General features: G+C 44.9%; 1 protein-coding gene across 8 annotated transcripts in view; it reads right to left on the bottom strand.

The window, feature by feature from the left end:
* Positions 1–25,703, bottom strand: part of NCAM1 (neural cell adhesion molecule 1) — a 105,393-nt gene extending 79,690 nt beyond the window's left edge. For 2 of the 8 annotated variants that reach the window (XM_035346138.1, XM_035346140.1), the window contains exon 1: positions 25,361–25,692. In XM_035346138.1, the coding sequence (XP_035202029.1) occupies positions 25,361–25,412 (52 nt within the window). In that variant the 5' untranslated portion in view covers positions 25,413–25,692. Of the gene's footprint in view, positions 1–25,360 lie in introns of all 8 variants that reach the window. The other 6 variants (XM_035346142.1, XM_035346143.1, XM_035346136.1 and 3 more) reach the window with 5 other exon arrangements.
* Between the last annotated feature and the right edge of the window lie 344 nt (positions 25,704–26,047).

Raw genomic sequence — 26,047 nt, 5'->3', positions numbered from 1 at the left:
TTTTTTTTCTAGGCAAAGCTCTGGTGTTTGCTTTGAATTGCTTTTAGTTTTGCTTATTTACATTTTAGAGTAACTAATAGCATGTAGTTGTTTGTTTTCTAATGAGTCCCATTAAAAGATCATTCCAGAAAGCAGCTTTTCCAGGGAAGCAGTAATCCCACAGTTCAGCTGGTTATACATTTAGGAAACTAACCGGCAGGACTGTCTCAGTAATCAAATCAAGACAGCAAATTACCTTTTTTTTAATATCTCAATAGAAACACGGTTAGCAAAAGCCAGCTTATTTGGAAAAGCCGTGCATATGCTGCAAAACCTTCAGCTTCCTTCCTCGTATGCCTCGAGGACTGCATCTTCCCCAGCTGTGTCTGGGAGAGCTCTCCGTAACTTCCATCACTCCACAGGCAGCAGACGCGGTGCCTCTGCTTGCCCCAGGAGTGTCACCCGCCTTACCGACTCCACACAGAACACGTGCATCTGAGCGATGTCAACAGCGTAAAACAAAGCCTTGTTTGGCCACCAGCACGAGTCTCCCACTCATCACCGAAGGAGCTCCCAGGCAGAACTGCTCCTGATGGCTGCAAGCGCAGCTCTGCACGAGCTCCCGGGAACATATGCTTCCCAGGCTGCTCTCCACGCAGAAAAGCCAGCCCGACGCCCAGCTGCCTCCATGCACACAGAAAGCACCCCAAGGAACCGCGCCCAGCATTGCTAGGGCACGGCGCTTTTATTGATCACTCCTGAGAGCTCCCTCCAGGAAACAGAGACCGGTTCCTGAGAGCTACAGCAAGAGAACCCGTGACACATCCCAGAAAGAACCAAACCCTACCAGCTCCAGCTCCTCACCCCTTCGCTTCCTTAGAGAGCCTCCTTGGCCAGGTGTTGGTGCAGACGGGCTGCACTAGCAGCGTTCTGAGCTTTTTGCAACACCAAAGCCTTCGATACACCAAGACATCACAGTCTTTAAATATATGTTATGCGTATCTTGGGAGTGACCAACGGAGAGTCCTGCCCTTCTTCCTGGATTATGAATAAAGAGAAAGTCAAACCTATCAAACACATTTTCAAACAAGTGATATCATAACCTTCCTATTAGTTTCTGCAATAAAGTTCTTGTTATGAATAGCTCTCTTGTTTGCTCTGTGGCACCACGAAGTGCAAGCGTCTAGCCAAATCCTTCACCAAGCTATGTTAGCTTCAGTTGAGGATGAACAAGGGAACGGGGTTTTTCTCTGCATCACACTGCCCCCTTCATTAGAGTCACAGTCACTATCCTGCCACTAATTGCAAGTCTATTAACTCCTCGATGAAGAAAAGAAAAAACCCAAAGGACTTTCCTTCAGAGCAGATGTGCAAAGAGTTCACAAGAACATTTTGTACAGCAGCAATTATTAAAAAGAAACCACATACAGATTAGTTTGAATGCCTTGAGAATTATATTTCATACATAAATAAAACAGCCTGTGCTTCCCAAAGGCTGAGACACTGAGACTGAGATAGATCTCAGTGACACTTCCATCAATGACAAGAACTCCCTTCAGTACCTGTCCCTTTGAAATGCTGCACTAACGGTACTATATTCTTTATAAAGAAAGAAAATTGTTGCATGACACTAAATTAAATAAGAGCAAAGAAATCAACTGGATACTAACAAACGTGGTAAGGTTGCTTTAAATACAATAAAATCCCTGTACTTGATACAGGAATACAGGGCACCAGCTAGAGCAAGCAGTCATCCATCAGACCTCCCAACACATCCATTATCCCGCTGAGAAGAGGCTCGCGGTGTTCCTTAGGCAGAATCCTTCCTGCCTCCAGGGGTCAATCATCACCCGCTTCCCATGCACACCCGTTAAACGTGTCTCTGGGAGGCACCCCGGGGGGCCGGGCGCTGCCCCTCGCTGCCGTGAGGCTGCGTCCAGCACCCTGCCGCATGACAGATGAGATGCCGTGTCCAGTAACGCTGCTTTGCATGACTGCAACCACGCAGGAACGTGCCTTTCGGCAAAGAGAACTGGATAACATCAGCTGCTCCTCCAGTTATAAATGCACATCTCCACATGGCCACAACAGAGACCTCCGCAAGCTCCTTGGAAGCAAGCTACAAAACCCAGGTGCTGCCGCGGTCCTTCCCAGCACCCCAGGGCAGCTGGGGGGGCTATGCCCACCCCAGCACCATCACTTGCCTCCCCTTTGTATTCATCACAGCGAAACCAGCAGCATTTGCCAGTTATTTTACCAGAGCCGTGTTTTCCTGGTCCCTTCACTCTACAAAGAGACACGAGGACCAGCTTCCCCACTCGTGGCAAAACCCAGCATCATCACCCTGCTGGGTAAGTTACAGCACTGACAAAATCCCATCTGCAATTGAGAATTTGTGGGTTTTTAAGCTGCTCCTATCAAATGGAATAGAACTTACGTGTGTAATTTTGACCAGCCTTAAAACATAGATTTAGTCAAGTGTTTCCTAGGGGAGGGTGATCATTTAAATGAATTAAAAATCAAGCAACTGCTGCCAAGTTAAGTCTTGGCTCTAACTTTTTCTCTGGAAGTGCTTTGTGGGTAGACATCTGAATGGATCGCTATACAACTTGTGCTGCTGGCATCTAATTATTTCCGTTTTTCTGTTCTTTGGCTGCATATGATAGTTTTGCTTGTACAAGAAGTGTCAGCCCTGTAAAAGGGCATCTGTACTGAACAGTGCTTTAATGTTCATGTTATATGGGGAGAAACGCTCGAGCTCAAAGATATGCAATTGTCTGAACGCCAGTTACCCAGAGCTGTCTGCTAAAATATGAACAGCCAATATAAAACAATGTGAAATTAAGACTTTTCAGTAGAAACAGTTATAAAAAAATGCAAAAGCTCCATGGCATAGAGGAGACTGATAAGAACCAAACAGTACTCCCCTCAGAAGCATACTGCTGATTAGAAGGCTGGTGTTAAAACACTGCCATTATTTTACCTCCTCCTTTATCCATACTGGGAGTTGCTTGTTTCAACTATAACTGCACCAAGTTCTGCATCACCTGATACAGCTTTTCTTTTGTTCCTGTGGGTAGCGGAGCTTTTCCCCTGGCTTCTTTCTCTAGTGAAATGAATATGCAGTAAAACCCATAACAGTTCCTGCTGTAACATTCTGAAGCAACAGCAGAACTTCTGGTTTTAGACATTTAGGTATAGAACAAATTAAATAAATCACAGCTTCTGTCAAATAAACAGATAAGAAATAACAGGGTTTAGAAATGAAAATGGCTAGAGGCTGACAAAGATTTTCTCTGACAAGACTACAATTATTTGTTTTATGGTGAAGATAAGCAGAGCGATACTCAGTAACATACAGTATAAGGAAAATGTTATAAAAGCAGGTTTAAAGCTGTGTCTAACGATCAATAAAAATTTCAAAGGACAGAGAAAGACATCTCATAAGCATTGTTAGTGCTTCAATATCAGCCTCTGCAGAAAATGTAATGGTGGCCCAGAATGCTTAGTAGCTGCGGAACAGAACTCTGCCTTCCCCGTGAAACTGAAGACATCCTCCATGAGATTCTTCCAGATGTCAAATATTGTTTTCCAGAGGAGAAAATTTATCAAGAACAAGCACAGGTAAAAACTGCCCCTGCTGGGGAATCGTGTTTTGAGCATCAGTGCAAGACACCTGGAATCAGCTGCTGCCAGGGGCAGGCAGGTGGGCTAGGCGGTCAACAGATCTAGGTAGGCATTGTAATTCATAGGTGCCAAAAATGTTACCACTACCTACTGCATAAATCAACACAGGCTGGGGCAATGGTGTGTTTTCACACCTTTAAAAAGGGTTACCTCGAAGAACTTCTCTGTCACGTACAGCCACCATGACGTACTTAGGCCACTAATGCACCAGCAGGCCAGCAGGAGCCCACGAAGCCGCACGCCTTCCAGGATCAGACCCACACTACGCTACCAGTGCAGACGCCCAGGAAAGCTACCAGAGTTTCACAGCTGTTTGGTGAAGAATTTCTCTTATGAGCAGATCAAAGTACACAAAGGCATCTCCTACAGAAACCGCAAGGGAATAATCCAACTCAACAGCTTTTATTTGTCTTTCCATTGTCAAACAGATAATAAAATGCCACGCTATATTACTTCAGTACCGAGATCACCCGGTGACCAACTGTAATTAAAAAAAAAACACACAAAGTTCATTACTTTCTTTTGACCAATGCTTTTACACATCATCCCCTGCTCTTTAATAACGCTCAGTTTGTTAGCCTTGAACATATTGCTACCAGCCAGGGCTATTTTCACCAGCCTGTTCTTCCTTGCTTTCCACGTTACCTCTACTCGAGGCGTAGCTGTCGCTTCCTGCAGTAAAGCCAGCTGGCCTTCTAAGTGTTCAGCTTCCACCCACACGTTCTGCTAGCTGCTGCGGAGACACTACTCCAAAGTCCCACTGGAACTTCCTGAAGACTTGCAGTAGGCTGGCACCGTGCACATCGCATCAGCTCCAGCACATGACGAAAGGGAGGTTAAGTCCAACAGCAGACTGCGGCCCATCTGCGCCACTCCTTGTCACAAAATACCTCCCACAGCCCCATGACAAACAACCAACTCATTAGGAATATCAAAGGCACTGAAGAAATACAATTAATGCACATGAAACGCACCACCCTTCGTTAGCATGACAAACCTGGAAGCAGTTAAAGCAGGGCTGCATGGGGAACACACACACCACACAAGGCTCCTTGGCCTCTCCCCTCCCCTTTTTATATCCCAAGTAGGACAACAAGAAAAAAAAATCATCATAGGGTTTTGCTCTAACATGCCATTGTTTTATCCAACAGTATATGAGAAACACACACAGCTTTGAGGCTGATCAACCCACACAAGCAGCGTTATTCAGCTCAGCTCAGTCTACTCCTGCTTACCACCTGCATGCTGTTCCATCAGGAGCCACCCAACAACAGGGACAAATGCCAGTACAGACAAACACAAACCTGTACCATGAAAGCACAAATAAATCTACATAACTGCTAGCCCTAACTTCTAGGGACAAGCTCTCTGTTCAATGCACAAGTGCTTAAGTTGCCAAAAATGGTTACGAGCGATTGGCCGGGTACGTCAGTAGCATCAGAGAACCTCAGCTGCAGGGAACCACGTCTGCTAAAGACAAACATCACAGTACGTTGTAACAGAATAAAATATATATGTATATATATATATATATATATATAAGGGAAGCTCGCTAATTGGGGAAAAAATACTGGCATTCTCAATTCCTGTAATTTAGGCTTCCATTATAAGTGAAGACAAAATTGCCTCTTCAGATGCATGAACCTTAGGCACAACTCTCAGCTGACAGAACCGTGCTCAATGCAGCGACACAAACTTCTGCATCACCCCTCTTACTCTCGGTACCTTCCAGATCTGTTTCTCCTCAAAAGACTTCTTATGCCAGTGAAGGCAAGGCACAGGGGAGGGCAGGCAGGCCAGCAGCTCTGTCCTCCAAGTGAAGCCCTGCCTCCAAAACCCCTTGGTGAGACACCAGGCAACACCAAGGCACTGACATCTGTACGAACAGGGCACTCATCTCCTGCCCACATTCCTTCAGTAAACAAATCTCCTTTTTCAAGGGATTGCATACTTCCATTCAAGGCAACGCCAGAAATTGTTCCTCTGTGATTACAGAAAACATAAGAACTATAGATAGTAGCAAGAGGAACTGGACAGATAGTAAATGTTGTGTTTCCAACGCTTGTGCCTGCAATCATGCACTGTAATACACAATGCAGCTGCACAGTTATAAATATCCACGGTAACCAAAGATAATTTAAACTCTGTGGCAGTATCTATGTACTTATGTCTATATCAAACATTCCTAAAATCAGGACCAACTCGTAGATGACAGGGTACTTTGGGTTTTGTTGAGAAGCATTTCTTCTCTTGATGGAAAAACACTAAGCCTTGTTGACTCTTGCACTGATTCTGTTTCCTCAAACGACTGTTTCAAAGATTGTCTGTAGCAAACAGTAAACTGGAAGCTTTGCACCACCAAAACGCAAATAATTAAATACGTACTTCAGTGAGTCTCCTCCTTGCGCAGCTACTGCTGCAAGAAAAGCCAAAAAGCCAATGACAACTACCATAGCAAGCAAAAAGCACCGTCCAGCCAGGGAGCTCCAAACCAGGACAAACCATGAATTGTTTGCAGAAAGAAGAGTGTCTTCCTGGTGGGGACGCTCATTAAACGCTGCACTCAGGGGGACGCTTTCTGAATTGGAACAAACAGGCAAGGTGATTTTGTTATCAGCCATTTCCTCCTGAGACATCCTTTACTTTGTCAGAGATAATGAGCTGCAATTACAACAATAAACACTTTTAAAGAAAAAAACTGGTACCAGTTAATAACAGGGCACGTACAGTAAGTGATCTGCAGTTCGCCAGAATTATTTTATTGATTTTAAAGGAAAAAATTCTTCTGTGGAAGGCTAACGATCAGATGAAAACCCAGCACAGATACTTCTCTTACCATTACACTGACACTGAAACGCATACGATGCTTCGCATCACTGAAACCCCATCAGAGTTCTTCTCTTAATGACCTTCTCTATTTCCCCTATTCTTCCTAAAATTGCTGCAAACTGGTAAAAAACAAAACCTCAAAGTTTGGTAACAGATGGTATGAGAATGTGGTATCTGATGTATGAATAAAGCATGAATTTAGTCAGTTCTGTCATTTTGTTAAACAATAACAACAACAAAAAACCTGTGAGAACATGACTCATTGTGGTTCTGAAACTAAAACTACTGCAACTGGAAAATATCGATGTGACTGCGTTATTAAGCTTCCTTGAAACCTGATAAAAAGTCAGGATCAACTGTCCAATCCCAGACAGAAAGCTCTGAGTGGAAAACCAGGTTCTCTGGGTTATAAAGTAAGAGCACTTCTAACCCCCAGGTAAGAAGATAACCACGTGGTGATGACCACGTGTGAAGCTCCTTCTTGCTATCCGTGTTTTACGTTCCATGTTCTCACCCATTTTTATTCATCTATTTCTGGAATTCAGGCAGCCTTTGGCTGACTGCAGCACCTTGAGACCACCGCCACAATCACTTCCCATACACCGGTGCACAATACATAAAGAATCCCCACCTAGTACCTGGGCATGCCACTACGCTGTGGTGGTGTTGTTTTTAAATATAGGATTAATCTTTGCTAACATTGACAGGACGCTGCTTCAAGTCACCGTTTCTTAAGTGGAGAGCCGCTGTTACATCCCACCCATCACACCAGGCTGCCCATCTGAACGCCCCAACATGATACTTTCTCTTTTAAGCACTCCTAAGTGATCAACATCTTTCAAGCTGCTGAGTCCAGCTTGAAACAACATCTGCCACAACTTTTGGAGGCGTTAAGACGAGTAAGGAGACCATTTAGTTAGAGAAGGAAGTCTTAGCTGACTGTTGTTTTACACCAGCTCTACATCTTGACCTAAACCACCCTCCCGTTGGTACTTCTCTTATCCATCCCGCATCGTTTCACCGTTCCTAGAAACATGCAATTAACTGATGATGGCCCCGCTGTCTCTGGTCTTCTTACTGATTTGAAAAGCACCTAAATGTGAGTGCAATACATCATTTTCTGCACACAGAGACCCTGATCACCTGAACAACCCCCCCGGTTCTCTCACAGCTACTGGCCCGTCCACTTCAAACACCACAGCAAAGCGTGTTTGTATTCTCTGAAATTCCAAACAGTAACCGTGAGGTTTTGGCAATGCACAAGCAAGGTCACTTCAATCACAACTTTTTTTTCCCTCAGCTCTCTCCAGCTGTACTAGAAACATTTCCCCTTTAAAGTACAATTCCCTCTGAATTAACTTGGATTTCTTCCCCTTCAAGAAGGACATTTTTTCTCTGCTCATCTTAGCCTGAAAAGCCTGCTGCTTGTAAAATGCAACTCCACCAAAATTCTGACATAGCACTGGAGTCTAAATTTCTAAGCAATTTACAGCCAAAGACTTGTATGAAGTGTTCTCCCTGGCATCTTACTCAGCATTACGAACTCAACACTGAACAAAGAAAAGAGCAACGAAAAGCAGTTCGAAGTTGGAGCAGCGATCCACCTGTCTCTCCAAGACATCAAAGCACATGATGCAGCTGCTCATAATGGGCAAGCACTCAAGGGAACACGAGAGCTTGTGCATGAATTTGATTAGTTGGAAATGACATCATGATTTATAACACAATTTTCCAATTCTAAAGCAGTAATCTATAATGAATTAGACAAGGCTCATATGGGACCTGCTTAGCTTTAAACCAGAAATAACTACATTATAATTTTCCCTTTTCTTATTTTTTCCACGCTAAAGGGGAAAAAAGTGTAACCTCATGACAGAAAATGGAAAAAGCAAGACAAAGCTACAGAGGTCACAACTAATCATTTCATCAAATGTTGAAAATACACTTTAAACAAGAACAGTAGAGTACAAGTGGCTGACAGCCAAGCCTTCCATTAAAATGAAAATTCACTGGAGATGGGTGAAGACATGATTTCCCTGCTTCAATTTATTATTGGTGTTCATAATATCTTCTTGTTTGTATTAGAAGGAAAAAAAACTCCAAAACCAACAATCAGACTAAAACATTAACTTAAGTCACCTCCACAGTTGTAAATCTCAGTCTCCAAGTCAAACACATCGGTAAGGCACATCAACGTGTCCAGGTACGATGGGATTCTTGATACTACCTCCTCCGTACCCAGCGGACCTGGTGAGCAGTTATTTCCTCCCTCTGGGTGTTCTGAGGGCCTGCTCTGCCAAGCCGCAGGGCTAAGAGCGCAGTCACAGCACCTTCAACCATGCAGCAAGGCTCCTCAGACCTCCCGGAAGGTGGAGCAGGGCAGGTGTGCTCAGAGATACTGCTCCGGTTAGGCATCCATCTGATTCCACACTTCCCATGGCCTTATTTTATTCACGCACTTGCCATCTATTTGGCACGTTCATGTTGGATCGTTTGGGGACTTTTTAAACGTGCCGTCCATCTCACCAGCAAGACTCACCTTCAGGCCACAGAAGCTTGCTTCCCATAACAAGGACAGACTCAACTCTTCTGCTTTTCTAAGCATGCAAAAGGGTGCAAGGGGGTGGGGGGGAGGACATATGCAAAGCCTGCTTCCAAAATTCTTTCCCTTGCAAATTTATAAGCGTAGTGTTTTCCATCTGTTTTCAAAGAATGTCAGATAATAAATTACCGTTCCACCTTCTGTTCTGGAAAGCAGACCTTGTACTCGGCCCCCGCCATGTCTCCTCCCACCTCAGCCAGCAGTCCTGACTGATTATCCCGACAGAACAAACCGAACAGGCTGAGATACGCTTCAGTAAATTTCCTCTTTTTAAGTTAATTTACAATGAGATTTCTGGTTGCCCGAAGAACAGCAGGCCTCCGATCCCCACCAGCCTCACGCAACAGAGGCTGCTCCCAAACGCTTGTCACCGCACTTGACGTGATAAAGTCACCACCACTGCATTCGAACAGTCCTGTCTTGAACAGTAATACCCAAACTGCGAACTGGTAAACAACATGCTGCAAACTAGAAGGAAAAAATATGAAAAAACAGAAAAAATTGCAGTGGAAAAAGCCATTGGGAAATAATGATTATAACCAGAAGGGTAATGTCTTTTCACAAACTCCATAAAACCTTTTTTTTGTAGCGTACGCCTGAATAAGTTCATGTAACAAACGTTTTACCAGCTCATACATTTCATATTCTGCCTGAAAATTCCATGTATGCTGGGAGGTTTTTACCGTGTTTACCTACAAGCATTTCTAATTAGTAGGAAAATCTTTGCAGCATTAAAACAAAACTACACTAAAATTTAAAAAAAGCTGAATCACCTGGACTGGAATGAAATTCATAAGCCATGAGTAGTATTACCAACTGCCTCCTCACAAAGGGTTACATTCTGGACGCACATACATTTATGCACAAAGTGATAGCATCGTGATGGGAATAAAAACTAACTTTAAAAAAAAAAACAACCGTCATTTTGACTGGAAGGAGTCTGTGCAGATCGCAGTGCGCTGTGCCTGGTGAAGGGTAACTATAATTACATAGAAGCCAGACTAACAAATGAATCTACAGCTCAGGAGGGTGGGGAACCACACAAGGAAAAGCGACAAAGAATGTCAACACATAAATCAAACTGTTTCATGGTTCTTGCCACATAAATGCCAGAAGGCAGATTGCCAACTCAACTAAAATATATTTTAACTCCCTCATGCGCATCACCACAGTGTGTCTGATGAAGCCCCTATCAGCGTAAACATTTTTAGAGATTTTCAAGGATTACAGCTTTGTCATTTGGGGTTCAAGCTGCCCTTGTCCTGTTTCATGAACAACTTCAAGCAGGGAGCTGGCTGGCACCGGTTAGATCTGAGATCCCGAAAAGTGGTGTCGGATGTTAAACATGTCTCACTGTTACCAAACCGCCGTTCCCGACAGGAGGACACAAAGCCACCAGCTGCTGGCGGAGTGCCTTGACCTACCCCAAGAGCACAGCAAGCCCCCAAGGAAATGGTTTTGCACAACTCCACGAACTGCAACCGAGGCACAGCTGAAGGATCAGAGGCCTGTAGGCGTAAGCTGTTCAACATTTACAATGCTGATAAATGGACAGGGATTTGCAGTCACATTTATACTTCTCTGAGTCTCCAAGTTCTTGTGAAAGACTTCATGCCTTCAAACACAGGCTGGACAAAAGACAGGCATTTTCAACAGCAAAAAGAGAAGTGTGTTCTGTGAAAGAGCCACTTGCAAAAACTGCTTGCCAGGAAGGCAAAGGAAATACCTAGTATTTATTTAGGGTGGGAAGGAGATTGGAGATGGAACTATACGTACTCTGCAGACACAAGGGCAAGAGCTCTGCAGCTCAGATAAAAATCTGAGAAGCTCCATCTCTCTTGTGCAGCACCAGATTAAAATACCCACCAGTTCTGGATTCTAAGCCAACAGAGGCAAAATAACAACCCCAGCTTCGCTGCAAACTCGATTAAATGAAGAAAATAAGTTACTGTTTGGTAGAACAAAGCCTTATTCAGCATTTATTCTCAACTAGCATCCTAAAAATCTCCCCTACTGGCTTGAAACCGGGGCCCATATGAGGCTCATGTATTTACAACGCCATGAGAGGCACTATTTGGTAGGACTGGCATCGCAGGAGAAAGATGAGGGAAATGAAGTTCCTGCATGTCCTCCTCATGCCCCAGCTCTACTGAGCACACTCACTGATTTTCTACGCTGCCACAAACGTCCTTCTCAGCACCGCATCGTCACGGATGGCACGGGACCATCGCAGTCCGGCTCCTCCGAGCAGGCTGTCGTCTTTGCACAGCGCCCAAATAGCTGGCTCTACGTGAGGCAGCGTCTCTTTGTATGAACTGCACAGAAATAGCTGTCGTGGCCCTTCTACCCCTAGTGTCGGAATAAAATATGCTCATGTCATACCCAATGCCCTTCCACAGGATCATGTTTAAATCATTCTGACACTAACCAAAAGACAGAGAACTTGGGTGATGATAACCCACTGGAAATACTCGTGCCGCCTGCTCATCAGATCGAGCTTCTGAATACTGACTTGTTTTGAGACAGTCATGGAAAATTGATCTGCCCATCAAAGTCTTTTGATTTGCTGAAAGCTGAGATGTCAGAACCGCGTGCAGCCAAACGCGTTATCCACCTATTCAGGAGGAAAGATCTGCATGCCCGGGTTCTTGCCATCACTGTTACAGAACCAGCCCCTTCTCGCTCACCTGAATTTTCATGATGCATTTTCAATTGCACTGTGAAATCCCATCCCTCTCTCTTTGTTGGGGAAACATTTTTCCAAACACTCACACAATACGAGATAATACTGAATTTCCTTTGGACGCTTCTCTCTTCAGGTCGTCAAGTGTATTTCAAAGATATTTTGGGAACAATCTGCAGTGCAACTTCAAGTACCACCGCTTTGGGGAGGACGGGTTATTTTACCTCAGAGAAATGACCACATTACGCCAGAAAACATCTGCAAACTGTGCCCACAAAAAGCATCTCCAATTAGAGATGCAAAATACACGGCGTCTTGAAGGATACTTTAGTCGTACAGACAAGGTGAACAGATAATGAAGAGTTATCGTCCATGTTTTATTTATACTCTGCTATTCCTGAACCAAAAATCTCCCACTGTAATTCACAAAGTGCATTTCCTTTTTTTTTTTTTCCTGCAAAAAGCAACTTGATAAACAGAGCAATAAGTTAGTGCCACCTAGTGGAGCTCAGAATGTTAACCTGGAGCAGCCTTCAAATCCTACCTGTCTTTACTGCGCTGTCTGTAATTTATGACCTCTATAAATACCACAATAAAATCAAAGCAGAAACAACAACAGGCCTTCCCTGCAGCACACACAGCTAACCAAATGTACCAGCGTAACACGCATTTAAGTCTTCCACAACTCCCAGGAATCTGCAGAAACAGCATCGAAGCCTGACACGTGCCCTTACTTGATCAGAAACTGATCTTACCAGCTACGGAGCATGCAGGCAGAAGTTCTGCGATCTCAATATGGGCCAAAAGGAAAATCAACAGAAACCTTCAGCAGAATGGAAAAAATAAATTAAAAAAAAAAAAATAAAAAAATCAGTGTATAACTGCTCCCAGAAGTTTTGAAAATACAATGCGTGGGGAGGTTTAACACAGGGATGTCATTGCACCCTATTAAAAAACTGACCATTTCTGCGTGATTGTGTAGTTCCTGGGTTTCATCCCTCTGCAGGGGCATCAAGATCATTCTTCTGCTACATGTCAGTAAAAACACGCAATTTCCACCGGCTACCGTTAACCCACCAGCTAGTGAGTGAATTCAAGCAACACTGATGTGAGCTTCCCTACCTGTAGGTTGAGAATGGTAAGCCTGGTGGTAACACTTACCTTTGTTAATGCTTACGTGCAGAATTGGTTTGAAACCTGTGTGAGTGAAATCAATACCCCACGTTCACAAAGCATAGGGAACGCAAGGTGATCATCCTTACCCAGTCATCTTCACACAGGACACGAAAGAAACACAATGCGGAATAAAATCCCAAAGCACTCTAGGCACTTCGCCTCACTTTCTCTTGACAACGGCCTCTTAGAGAACAAATACCTCTCAGCAACTGTGCAATTCCTCCAGCTAGCTGCACAAAAACACCCTATAGCACAGAAGTGCCATGACTCAAATGAGGAAGAACTAAGAGGGATACCCTATTGTATTCTTCCCATGCCTAACGTGACGATACGAAGCAGCAGCATGATCCAAGTTACCCCCATTTCACAGCACCTGCTTCTGATTCACGTAACTGTAAACAAGACAGAAATGTGGAATGTGGACGCTCACCAGAGCGTCCTGGAAGACAGCGAGCGCAGCTCTCACGTATAAAAACGGAAGGCGATTTCAAGGGCATTTGTCCAGCACCCAGAGATGAATGTGCTTTTCTGTCTCATACCCAACAAACAGCACGCAGTCCAAACGAAATGGGAACACATACCACATTTTCCATCAGAAGATTGCCATTTGTGGGAATGCATTTCCTGGCCTTTTGAGAAGCACAAACTATGATTATTTCACTTTCCATTGATAAAACACCATCGCAGTTTTTATGGGATTATAAGCAGAAGTACACGTCTAACCGTAACGCGGTGCTAACATGCCATCCTTTAAAAAAGCAGGACCTAATTAGTTGGCACTAGAAGGCATAAGTAAGGTTAAAAAATGACTTGGAGAAATAGAAAAATTACTCATTTCCTTGAGAAGGACCCATGGAAGCAGGCAGCCATTCCCTTGTGTATAAGCCATGAATTCTGTACTCATGCACCCACACGTCACTCACTTTGCAGAGGTACAGAAGGCTACAAACTTCAAAACTGCAAGCAGAATTGCACATGGAATGCCAGCATTCCAGCCAAGATGCTGAAAGCTAGAAAACACCCCAGAGTTGCAGAAAGAGGTTAATGTTTGTTACGGTATCCACATAATTAGGGAGTGAATTGTACTTCCTATATGTAACACCGATTACATTTTCTTTTGGATACTCTGGTATGGGCTTGCAGTTGAACCAAGTATACGTCCATGTTGCAATTCTTTCCAATATTCAGATGTTCTAATAAGACTATTGACTCCCAAAGAGCTTGCATTTACGTCATCAGTTAGCTCAAATGGGGAAATCTTGTTAAGTTTACATCAAATATGTAAATGCAGATACTTTAAAATGCTTCTGGATCTGACACACTGTCAGGCAGAGATATTTTTAGTTCTAATCCATTTAAAGTGCTAAATTCCACAGGAATAAGCAGCATTGCTTTCACTCACCACTTCAACTAAATTCACTGCAGTCTGTGGGGAGGAGGAGATAAGATAAAACCATCCACCTGATGAGAAAATATCCTTTTTCCTTTTTTTAAATAATACTTGCAGGTACTTCCATGTGTCCCAACAAACAATAAGCCAAGTGCATTCACACACAAGGCACTACAAAAACACAAACACAAAATAATTTCCTGTGGAATTTGCTACTTGTATCTCAAGTCTTATTTGCATGTATTAATCAACCTTCATGAGAAGCACTACCAGGAATACACACAACCTCAGGAAGAAGGTACTAGTTCTTCTCTAAACCTGATGCTGTGACTGTGGCTGGCTACAAAGACAAGACAGAGTCTTAAGTTCAGGGATAACACCAAGCAAAACGGACAATTTCAGAGAATAAAGGTGTATTTTGTTAAAAAAAGTTAACCAAAAGAAAACACTTCAGCACGCTGCAAATTGGCTTCTGGCAGAGAGACCAAATGAAAGAATATGGGATGTGACAGATGTGGCAGGTATTAGTTTGGTTAATGAATTACTTGATGATGTTCAGATTTGCTGATGGTAAGTGAAGAGGATATTATCATTCTTAGAGCAGAACAGATGTGTGAAATACCACAAAATGTTGGCAGTCCAAGTATTTTCATTACTAACGCTGCTACCATCTAATATTTCTGAGTAGGAAAAGATCATTATAGAAATCAATTCCCTATACTTCTTCCTGAGAATCCCCAGCAAATCATTACTGGAAGCAGCAGGCCCAGTGAATTGTAGCGTGAGCAGTTAAGGCAGGTTTCATGTGAAAAAAATCCTTCCTAAGTAGGCTATTTTTTCCACCCTTTCCATTGAAGAAAAATCTCTGTTATTTCAGCAGGTGTAACAAAGATCACCACAACACACTGCAGCTCACAGGAGCCCCCACCTAGGGCTCTGAACACATGCCCAGGTGCAGGAGGCACTTCCTAATGACTGACACCATGCCAAAGCCAACGGAACAAGGCCACGACCATAAAAAAGACCTTTCTTTGCTAGGAATAGGAGCATCCGACCAACAGAGGCACTCATTTCCCTCTGAACTGGTGACAGGACACGTGGGACCAGCTCAAAGCTGCAGCAGGAGGAACCATTTCTCTCCCGTGAGGGTGCTCCACCACTGGAACAGGATTCCTGTGGCAAGGCAGGTGATGCCCCACGCCTGCCAGTGTTCCAACAGCCTTTGGATAATGCCCTTAATAAAGCGAGCCGCAAAGAAGTAGAAAATCCTGCTAGTGACAACAGGAAGATACTAGGATTCATAGCACTCCGTAAAATTCAGCACGGTTATATATTTCCCATTACAATTACTTTCTTAGTATCCACCCAATCTTGCAAACGAAGAGTCAATAAGAAATGCACATACACCTTCTTAACAGTATGCCACGACGACGGCTGCCTTCTAACAAACACCAAGGCGCTGGGGAGTACATAATAAATGCTGAACACCTTTAAGTCACATCCCACAGATCACGAACAGATTGAACTCCAAAAGGATTTAGGAAATTGTGCAGTCATTCTGTACGTCTGTTCACAATCCCTAAAAGCATGTTATACTTCTAAGGGATTATCTTTTGAAAGCACCACAATTGAAATATGTTTACTGTAGTCTGTTCTTTTGAATTTCGCAGGCTTATAATAATTTAATAAGTTACTTGGACAAGCAGCTGTTGATGATATTTTCTAAAATGGTATACACAAGTGTCTGATGACTGTTTCTCCCAGTATTAACATATTCAAAAACAGAAAATCAAGTTCTTGAAAAATTATAATTAGCCAATACTGTCAGCATGCATTTTGCATTCTAGATCATGAACTGCACAAAATGAATGTTTTAAGCACATTGATAAGTGCTATTTCAATTCACAGCAACAGAGAAAGATCTTAAATGGAATATTTAAAAGGCTTTCAAAGACTGTATAAATGCATTGTTTTATGGTAACAATGCCACACCTTGCACAACGATCCAGTAAGCTCACTATCATTAAAACATATCATCACAGATGGAAATAGCACTGACATGAGTTGTATGTGTTATCTGCTGCTACACTTAACCTCTGAACACTGCAAGTGCTAAGTGCTTTACCTAAACATACAAAGAAAATAAATGAACAAAGTCATGGAAAGCTTTCACCTGTTTTTTTTTTGTTTTTCTTCTAACTATAGCTGAGGTAACGGCAACACAATCCAAGCAAGATTTTTGATTATATACTTTGTGAAAATCTTTCCATCTCTATCTTAGAATCTCTGTGCTTGTACACACACACTGTAAATCTGTCCTTCTCACTAAGACACAAAAAACTGTGAAAGCAAATCAGAGAAGTGTTCCTCCTCTCTTCTTGCAGTAATAGCATTAGCAAATTGACGCTTAAGTCCTCGTGGTCACAAAAACAATTAAGCAGCAAAGCAACAACAACAAAAAATGACCATCTGTTCAGCTAAAAGATATCATTTCATATGACTGAAGACAACAAAACCACCCAAAACTCCATTCTTGCAATAATTTCCGAAAGATTTTTACAGATAAAGCAACTTCACCCCAGTCAGAATACCAACACCAGAATTTTCTCCTGCCTTTACTTCAGAGGGGGATAACTGCCTCTAAAACTCCCCCTGGTTTACACTGCTTCATTCAGCACATTGTCAGTTCCATTAGAAGGAAACTACCTGATATTTTTCTAGCTAAACAAAATTAATTTCAGTGTAAGAAAATATGCCCAAGTAGTTCATAATTCAAGGATAAGCAAAAGAAAGGAGACACCGAAGACTTCAGCAACAGTGGAGCTCAATATTATTGATTAAACACAAGCCTGTGATAACATCTTTGGATTTGGAAGTAGAGCCATTCTATTAGTTATCCCAGCTACAATTTCTCCCTTCAACAGATGTCTATATTTCCTCATCGCCATCAGCAGGAACAACAGCAACACAGGAATAGATTTAGAGTCACCTGTAGTTAAGCAGAAGCTGTTGATGATACTACTCATAACCACCCCTGTCACAGACTCAGTTGGCAGGCCAATGTTCTTACTCATTGTGCCGCAGCTCCTTTCAAAGTCAAGTTCCCACTGCAATGTAAAGGATGGATATTTACATACACACACACGTTTCATCTGTACATCTTCCCATTTAGGATACCAAGCGAAACAGTTTGAGGGCTATCACTCAGCAAAACATCTCTACCATGTCTCTTCAGACATACAGTTTCATTTGGAGGTAGTCTGTGGAGCCAGAAGTTGGGCTCGATGATCTTTGGGGGTCCCTTCCAGTTCTGGGTGTTCTCTGATTCCACAGTTCTACCACCCCCTTAAGTTCAAGTTCCAAAATCTCAAAATAAAAATGGTGCATGTGTGCGCTTTTGGTTTGGCTTGTTCTTTCTGTTTTGGTTTGGGTTTTGAGACTGTCAGACATCTCCCCTACTTAAATGAGGATACGTAACGCAAAAGAAAAGCTCACCTTTCCTGAGTTTGCAGCCAGAAGACAAAAAGTGCAAAGAGAGCAAGACTCAATAACATGTCACCCCACTTTCCTCCAAAGCTGCGGTAGTGTAAAACCAAATTACCGAAGGAGTAGACGATCCCTAAGAAACCTTGTTATGCCAAAACTTATGCAACCTGAAGATGACCCCCGTCTTCACATCTCCCACGCATTTTCCAAAGGCATTAAAGCCCTGGTGCTTTGGTCACTGTATTCATAAAAGGCAGGCACTAAATTTTTTGCTAATATTTTAATTTAAATCCTAACGGTCTGAAAATCCAAGGAGTACTTACAGATTTAATGGAGAGGATCTTGCATCCTGTAGATTACATCATACGATGGTGAGTCACTCCCCTCTTAACCCTACCCCCAGTGCTCAGCCTCCTTACAAGCCAGGACTGCTCCACATGAAACGCGATGACCAAATGGGACTGTTCTTCCACAAAACACTGCACTAATTCTCCTGCATTCAGTCTTTCCACTTGAATGGAATAAAAACCCTTTTCAGAACAACAATTCCAATTCCTCCCCCCCCCTTTTTTTTCTCAGCCACACTATGGGACTCCTCAGTGCATGCACAATGCAAATAAGGCAAACTTCCTTTGAAAGAGTGATTAATATGCAAAGACAGCCTGCTTTTTAGTGGGATGTGAAGAACCACCAACAAGCATTTCCAAATTCCGAGGTTTTTTCAATTATTTCCTCTGTTTATTTTAAACATCAGATTATGCAATAATACCACACATTAAGACCAATTTGCCAATATTATGTAAACAATACCAAACTGACTGCTCATCTTTTGTATCATATTTAAATGCAGCCTTGGATATACTAGCTAGGGAAGCATCAAAAAAGTAGGATTTAAATGGGAGTGCACCATACATCTCAGTCTTGTTAAGAAGATCACATTTAAAAGTCCGGTGTAAATAGTTACATCTTTTTTGTAAAGAAGCGCACATGAATTTTTAAAAATAAAGCAAGAGAATTTTACAAAACCTAAAATATGTAGAATTACATTACTACTTTATTACAAACCCTTTTCAGTGAGAACTAACTCATTTCTGTCCCAACATGTTACAATTCCAATAACTTTTCAAAATATTTTTTCAGGAGACATCTGCAAAGCCCATTCAGATTTGAAGACGGCAATTTTCTATTTCCATTGCTTAAAATTTTCATTGCAATTTTTCATCACTTCGCAGCAGGTCAACTACATCACCTCCGTACAACTCAGCCAGGCATCTCCTATGGCAAGAGCCTGCCACCTCGAGTGCCAATACACCATACAAAATCAGGTCAAAAGGCAGTCTAAAATACATTAAGTGACCCATTTCTTATTCTAGCCCTTCACTTCACACGCTTCCCAACCATTTCGCACAGCTTTAATCACTCCCTTCACTCTCTTCGGAAAGGCATTTCAAGTTAGTGAGTGGTGTAAACTATTATTAAAGTAACCAGTAATTAACGTTCCTGTTTACCTTAGAGATTCCAAGGTTGATACGTATCATTAATACAAACAACAAAAAATCAAAGTAGATGAAATCTTTCAACAAGTGCCTACTGCACCCCTTTTACAGCAGATCCTGCATGAAAACCACAGAGCCGCCGAGCTGGGGGGGCTCTGGCCCAGGGCCCCAGCAGGCAGAGGCAGCCAGAGCCCCAGCAGGACGCCCAGGGCTGGGTGCCGGTGGGTGCCCAATGCTACGACGGAGGAAGATGGAAGAGTTTCTTTTTGCGTGTTCTGTCCTAGCAAACAGTAAGATGGGAAGGTGATGGATATCTAACTCAGAATAAATCGGTTTCTCTGTTCTAAGAAAGTAACACTTTCAATAGTTTCATTTTTTCTAAACCCCGCAAACAATACTTTGAAAACCCTTTTCACAGTAAGTCAAAGCTCCGTATAATCAACTGGAGGAAAATTACCACCACAGAAAATATATTTAATGCCTTTCATAACTTCTTAAACCTTTACAAAGATGATTTCCAATTCATTGATCAGGACTACATTCACTCATTCCAAGTAACTCTCTCCCAAGGCTTTACTACTTCTGCATTTTGAAGCCTCACATGGCACTTTGCCCATTGCCCTCTCAGAACATTCACCAGAGCCCTGGTTCACAGAGCAGGGAGCAGAAGATACAGCTTCTGAAACGTTTATTCCTCGGTCTATGAAATAAATCTCAAATATGTTCTGTTCAGAATTCAAGTGCCTTTTCCAATTTTTCCCTCGCATCCTTCTACCACGTTTGTACTAAATCAGGCAACTCCCAGTTTTCACAACACATCCCGCGGATCTCTACAGCTGTCTTGCCATAAGACATGGGATGGAAATAGCTGGCGGATCAACCACAACACGTATCACGTTACTGTCTCTAGCCTAAACTTAATTTTCTTGCATCAGATTTACCGGCACAGGACTCCATCCTGGCTGTTACGAACTGCTGGCGGAAATAGCCGTAGGGTCAGTTTCTGTCGTCCCCTGGTTTTGGGTCCCTCAGGGGCCTGACTTCAGGCCAAATGAGGGCACGCTTGCTGCTGATTTGTGGGGGCAGAGGTATCCTTACAGACCTTCAGTACCTCAGGAATCTGGACAGGGAAGAAACACAGAACCTGTCCTGCAGAAAAGCTGAACTATCACGGACTTGAGCTGAACACTTCTCTCTCCCACTTCTAAATCCAAGGTCTGATTTTGAACATCCTATAGGAAGTTGGGGCACATTCATCTTTGGGAGCAAACACCTGATTCCTTCAAATGCAGCAGGACCGCCTTCCTTCTGATGCAAGTCACAGTTGACTTGCAAGTCTAAATGGCAAGCTTAGCAGGTATCCATACCGACGATTCACTTTTTCAGTGTGATGGCTTAAGAATTTGGACAACTCACCCAGCTCGTAAGTACAGTACTACAGGAATATTCCTCACAGTTTCTTTCTCGGGGTAGCTACTGAGGTATGGTTTCAGGACACCCCTCTTCTCCTTGGAGAAGGATGACCTCCTAGGAAGCTGAAGGACGTGTTACTGCAAAGATGACCATTCCAATGGCTGCTGTGCGTTCGTTTCATTTGCTCCCTATCTCAGGGTCTACAAAAAACACGTATTCTCTAACCCCACAACACAAAGCATGCTTGAAAGTAACCTACAGACGTTCCACTCCATCTGCTTCCAAAAAGCGCTCCTACCATCTAGAATTTGACTCACTCCACTTTCCAAAACAGTCTGGCAGAGCTCAGCATTTCCTCAAAACATGTGTTGGCGGTCACCAGCTAGAAGAATGAAGCTCAATCTCCCAACACCACCATGCAGAGGAAGGAGCTCCATCACTGTATCCAAAGCCATTTTCATCCCCAGATTTGTCTCCACACTGCAAATAAAAACATCCCTGCTGTGCAGAACGAGAACTATCTGTGGACCCAACTCAGCAAATTACAACTCTGCTATTCTAAAGCAATTTGCACATGCTTAATTGGGCAAAACCTTCCATTAAGAGCTATTCCAAAAAAAAAAAAATAAGCTTTTCCATCAGCAGCTGCCTGAAGATCTGAAGTTACCAGGACTAAGGCCACCGCATTTCTACATCTGTCCAAACCATAGTTTCTCAGAAGAATCTTTCATATGTATAAATCATGTGATAAAACAAAAGCAACCTTGGACGACAAAGCCCACATCCCATTCCAAAACAAAACACAGAAATTGCTATAACCAAACCTGTCGGCTACTTTGGGTCATTTTCCAATACATCGTCATCTCCCCTGCGCACCCCACCACGTTTTGACGCAAGCTTTTCTTTCATCTCTCCCTGGAAGGTTCTGAGACCACAGGTGTGACTCACGGAGGACAGCAATTACCTGCCGCTCATCTTTTTCTTAGACAGACACAATGAAAACCATCAGAGTTGAACCATACGGGGAAAAAAGCATTCTAACCTGGAGTTTATCCTTGCTTTCTATCTGCTCTGCTTCCTTTAGGCGCTTGTGCTGTACACTGCACCCCACACGGCACATCTCCTTCCAGCACTCAGCAGGAGCTCAGCCTCGCAGCGAGGCCGGGGGTATGGGGAAGGCCCGAACGGCGCCGTGTGGCTGGGGGTAACTTCAAAAGAACACGCTCCAAATGAGCAGCTGCAGTGGGAAGCTGCATTTCAACCCCGTGAGCTGAAAGGGCATAATGGCACTGCCCCAACCCGCCTCATTTACATCCCTTTGCATCAGCAAGGGCTTTAAACTTCGGGAATGTGTTTTCCTAAACAAAAGAAGCCAGAGCCAGCATAGGTCTGACCTTCAAATTTGCTTCTGTGATTTTCATGTCTAACAAAAGTCTATTTGTCCGGCGGCTCTTTTTTTCCCCCTTGAGAATTGGAGAACACGGATGAAAACCAACACATCCAGACCCATGGAAACGCGCAGGACAGCGCTCAGAAAAGCGGAGGTGCCTGGGAGCAGCTCTCCGACAGACACACCCGCAGCCAGGTGCCTCCCAGACCTTCTCCCCGTTACAGAAAGCCTGTGCAGAAAGACAGAAGACACAATTTTGTCCCAACCGTTTTCAAACTTTTATATTTACAATCAAGCTCTGCTACTTAATCCAAGCCACTTTTCAGATCTTCGGGAAGATACAGAATGAGGAAAACAAAGACAGCATCTTTTCACTTCACCTCAGAAGTGCTGTAATGGACCTGGCAGCTCCCTGGATAAAAGCTGTGGTACACATTTCCAAAGAACACAGCTCCTCCCCAGCCTGGTTAAGTTGTAACATCCATCTCACAATTCCTGAGTTGTAAGTACAACAGAATTGTGACTGACAGACCCAATTCATTCGGAAGTGCATTGCCCTACACATCCAGTACTTCACAAGCTACATACGAACAGAAAAAAAAACCAACACCAGCACCATGCATTCTCTACAGAAATGATCTCAGCAGATGTGCGAAATAACGAGCACAACGCAGCACAGCCTCTTAAACGGGAAAATAAAACGTACTTTTGTCTCTTGCTAATGCTTTTCTCTGTTCCTTGCAGACTGATGGCAACAGATGCACTGCTCCTTCCTCCTGCTCCCACCGATTGGTTCTGCTTTGCTGCCAGCCAGCCAAGGCAAACCCATGGCTACCAAAAAAACAACCCCCAGAAAAACTAAAACACGCTACCACAACCGCCACCAGAAACATTAAAAGCAAACAGCCAGGCCACTCCGTCACAACAAGAAACCCATCACTTCTCCCCAGCGCAAGAAGCTCTACCCGTAAAACGTTTCTGGAGATGAGCCGAGAAAAGGGAAGGCACTTTCAGTCTGGAGAGCAGCCACAATCTTTTAACACTGAAAAGCAGGGTATTCATTCAACTTCTATTATATTAAATGTCCTTTTAAAAACAACAACAACCAGCAACACTCACATCAGGACTTCTCAATTTCATACACCAAGAGGGTGAAGTTTATATAGAACACTGTATTATTTAAGAAACCGTAGCTCTCAGGATGTAAATGAAAGGAGATGAGCCATCTGCTGTATCTATAAATCAAGTTCTAAGTTACAGGAGAATGCAGTTTTCATTTAACAGTAAATTAAATCATCGCTGTTCCAGCCAGAAACATGCATACAAAACACAGAATTATTCTAAAAGATGTAAACGTTTGCTTTTGTTCTCAATCTGTCACGTAACCACTTCTCAGACAACGCTCCGTTCAGGTATTCTTCACTAAAACGTCCCTCTCCCTTGCCCCCCTCCTACACGTTAGCTACTGCAAAACTGTAGTGAGGGTTTCTTTATTAGCATCATCACAGCTGCGCCCCTCCCCTTCGCTGGCTTCAACATCCCAGCTGCCAAAGCCCCAAGCGACAACCCCGCTCTGCCCTCCACCCCAGAACGTGGTCAGGTCAGCAGAAAGGAAGGAGGCACAAGCTTTAGCAGACCAAAGCATCCTTTAACATGGAAAACATAACTGATAACGCGGGATGCTGTTTTTACCATAAACAGCGCTGCTGCTTTGTTCTGGCTTTTTAATATTTTATTTGGGTTTTGTATTCTCCATTTTGTGCTGCTTTACCAGTCCTGCTCCAGTTGTGCAGCTGTCTAGGCACTCTGCGCTCATAATTATTATTATTGCATGAACATATATTTGAGTAGGGCAGTAGATGATCTAGAGATCATTTTTCTTTGCCTACTCCCATCTATTCTCCCTGAAAACCTACTTTATTCTCTCCTCCCACAGCTGAGAAAGCCTGTGCGAATGTGTCAGAGAGGTGGCAGCTAAGGAATCACAGACAGCAGTCTGGCATCTCGGAAGGGTCGAGATGAAGAATGTATGCAGAGATGGTGATCGGAGGGCGTGGCTGAGGCAGATGCAGAGCTAGCTGGAGCCGTGCTGGAAACGGGAAGACAATCCCCCTTGTTTGGTGATACGTGCTCCCTAATCAGCAGTAATCCTGATTTTTAAAACTATAATAAAGTATATCATGGTGCTTATGTCACGGGAGAGCCCTGTATCATTAAGATTGGGCTGATGTTAAACAGGTGGGTTAACTTGGCAACAGCCTCAGGCACACTGGGGGCAATGGTCCGGCACGAAGGGAGCTGGAATTGAGCCACAAGATAGCGATGGTCAGTATGTACGATGGTTCGTAGCCAGCTACAGCACCAGCAATTGCTTGAGGAGATAAGGAGCCACCCGTACGGGGACAAGGCAGCGAGGAGTTACGGCCAGCACTGAAGTGATGGGTGGAAAGGAGCCGTGGTTCGCAAGAGCGCCGATAGGCACGAGCTGGGCACAGGGACACGGAGCTGGGAGCAGGAGGCACCCGGGCGAGCAGCGAGCTGCCGGGGAGCGCTGCACCGAGCCAGCACCCACGACGCTGGGGAAGCAGCTCCAAGAAGCGACGAGCTGGGAAGGCTGGGAAGGGGCTGGAAGAACCACAGGCAATGGCAGCTCCGGGGGCTTCGACCGCCGATGCTTGGAGAGAGACACTGGGGTGCTGGGGGTGGGGGGGTGCAGGGTGGGCGGCAGCAGCACAGGGGGGCACAGAGCCTGGATTTGGGGGTGCACAGCCTGGGTCTGGGGGGGGGGGCACAGAGCCTGGATTTGGGGGCACACAGCCCGGTTCGGGGGGCAGGTGCAGCCCCCCGGGAGGGAGGGGCGGGGGGTGCTCGTGCACGGCGCCGCTCCCTTCGCGGCCGCTGCGCGCTCCCCTCGCCCCCATCCCTCTCCCCCCCGCCCTATTTTTTTTTTTTGTTGTTTTAATTATTAATTCCCCGCAGCAGCTCGTTAATTGCAGCCGCATCCCTGCCCCTCCCCGGCGGCGCTGCACCCCCCGGCCCCCCCCGGCCCCCCCCTGGGTGGGCCCCCCCCCCCCCCCCAAACAAAGCCCCCTCGGGGGCACCGGGAGCCCCTCACGGGCTGCGCCCCCCTCGCCTCACGACCAGCACCATCACCACACGACCGCCACCACCTCCATCACCGCCCGGCCGCGACCACCGCCCGGCCGCCCCATTGTTCGCCCCGCCGTACCTGCGGCTCTGAGGAGAAACAACGTCCAGGGCAGCGCGGTAGCTGGCAGCATCGCAGCCGGCTGAGGGACGGCGGCCGTTGCACCTTTTCCTGCAATTCGGGAGAAACGCGGCTCGCCTCTCGGATCTCCCCCCGGGTTTTTAAATAAGGCTTTTATTTTATTTTTTTTTTTTCCTCCTTCACGCACCCCCCCCCTCCACGCCCGCTTCGATTCACGTCTTCCCCAGCCGCTCCTCAACGGGCTCCGGTCCGCGCGTCGTCCCCGCACCGCCTTCTGCCGGCTGCGCCCCGGCCGCCTCCCGGCGCCGCCGCCGCCGTGACTGACAGGCGGCCGCAGCACCGCCGCCCGGATCCCTGCGCCGCCCGGCCCCGCGCGGCGGGTGGCACCGCGCCGCCGTGTCCTTCCACGCGCGCCCGCCTCAAATAGTGCGCCGCGGGGGGACTGGTGGGCGCTGGCGGCCGCCTGCAAAAGCCGGCGCGGAGCGGCGAGCGCGGAGCCGGAGCGGCCGGCCCGGGGCTGAGCGCCGCCCACCCCGCGCCCCCCGTGAAGGGGGCTGTGGGGGTAACGCGCAGAATGAATTGGGAGGGTTAATAGGTTGTAATTTCTGTCTTAAAATGAACTTTGAAACAGCACAAACGGACGGTTCTGAATGCATAAGGACTCCCACCGGCACTGGGTTTGACAGA

The sequence above is a fragment of the Oxyura jamaicensis genome, chromosome 24, assembly GCF_011077185.1.
Source record: "Oxyura jamaicensis isolate SHBP4307 breed ruddy duck chromosome 24, BPBGC_Ojam_1.0, whole genome shotgun sequence".
Classification (NCBI taxonomy): domain Eukaryota; kingdom Metazoa; phylum Chordata; class Aves; order Anseriformes; family Anatidae; genus Oxyura; species Oxyura jamaicensis.
The sequence above is the reverse complement of the archived record's forward strand: the minus strand, read 5'-3'. Positions and strand labels throughout refer to the sequence as shown.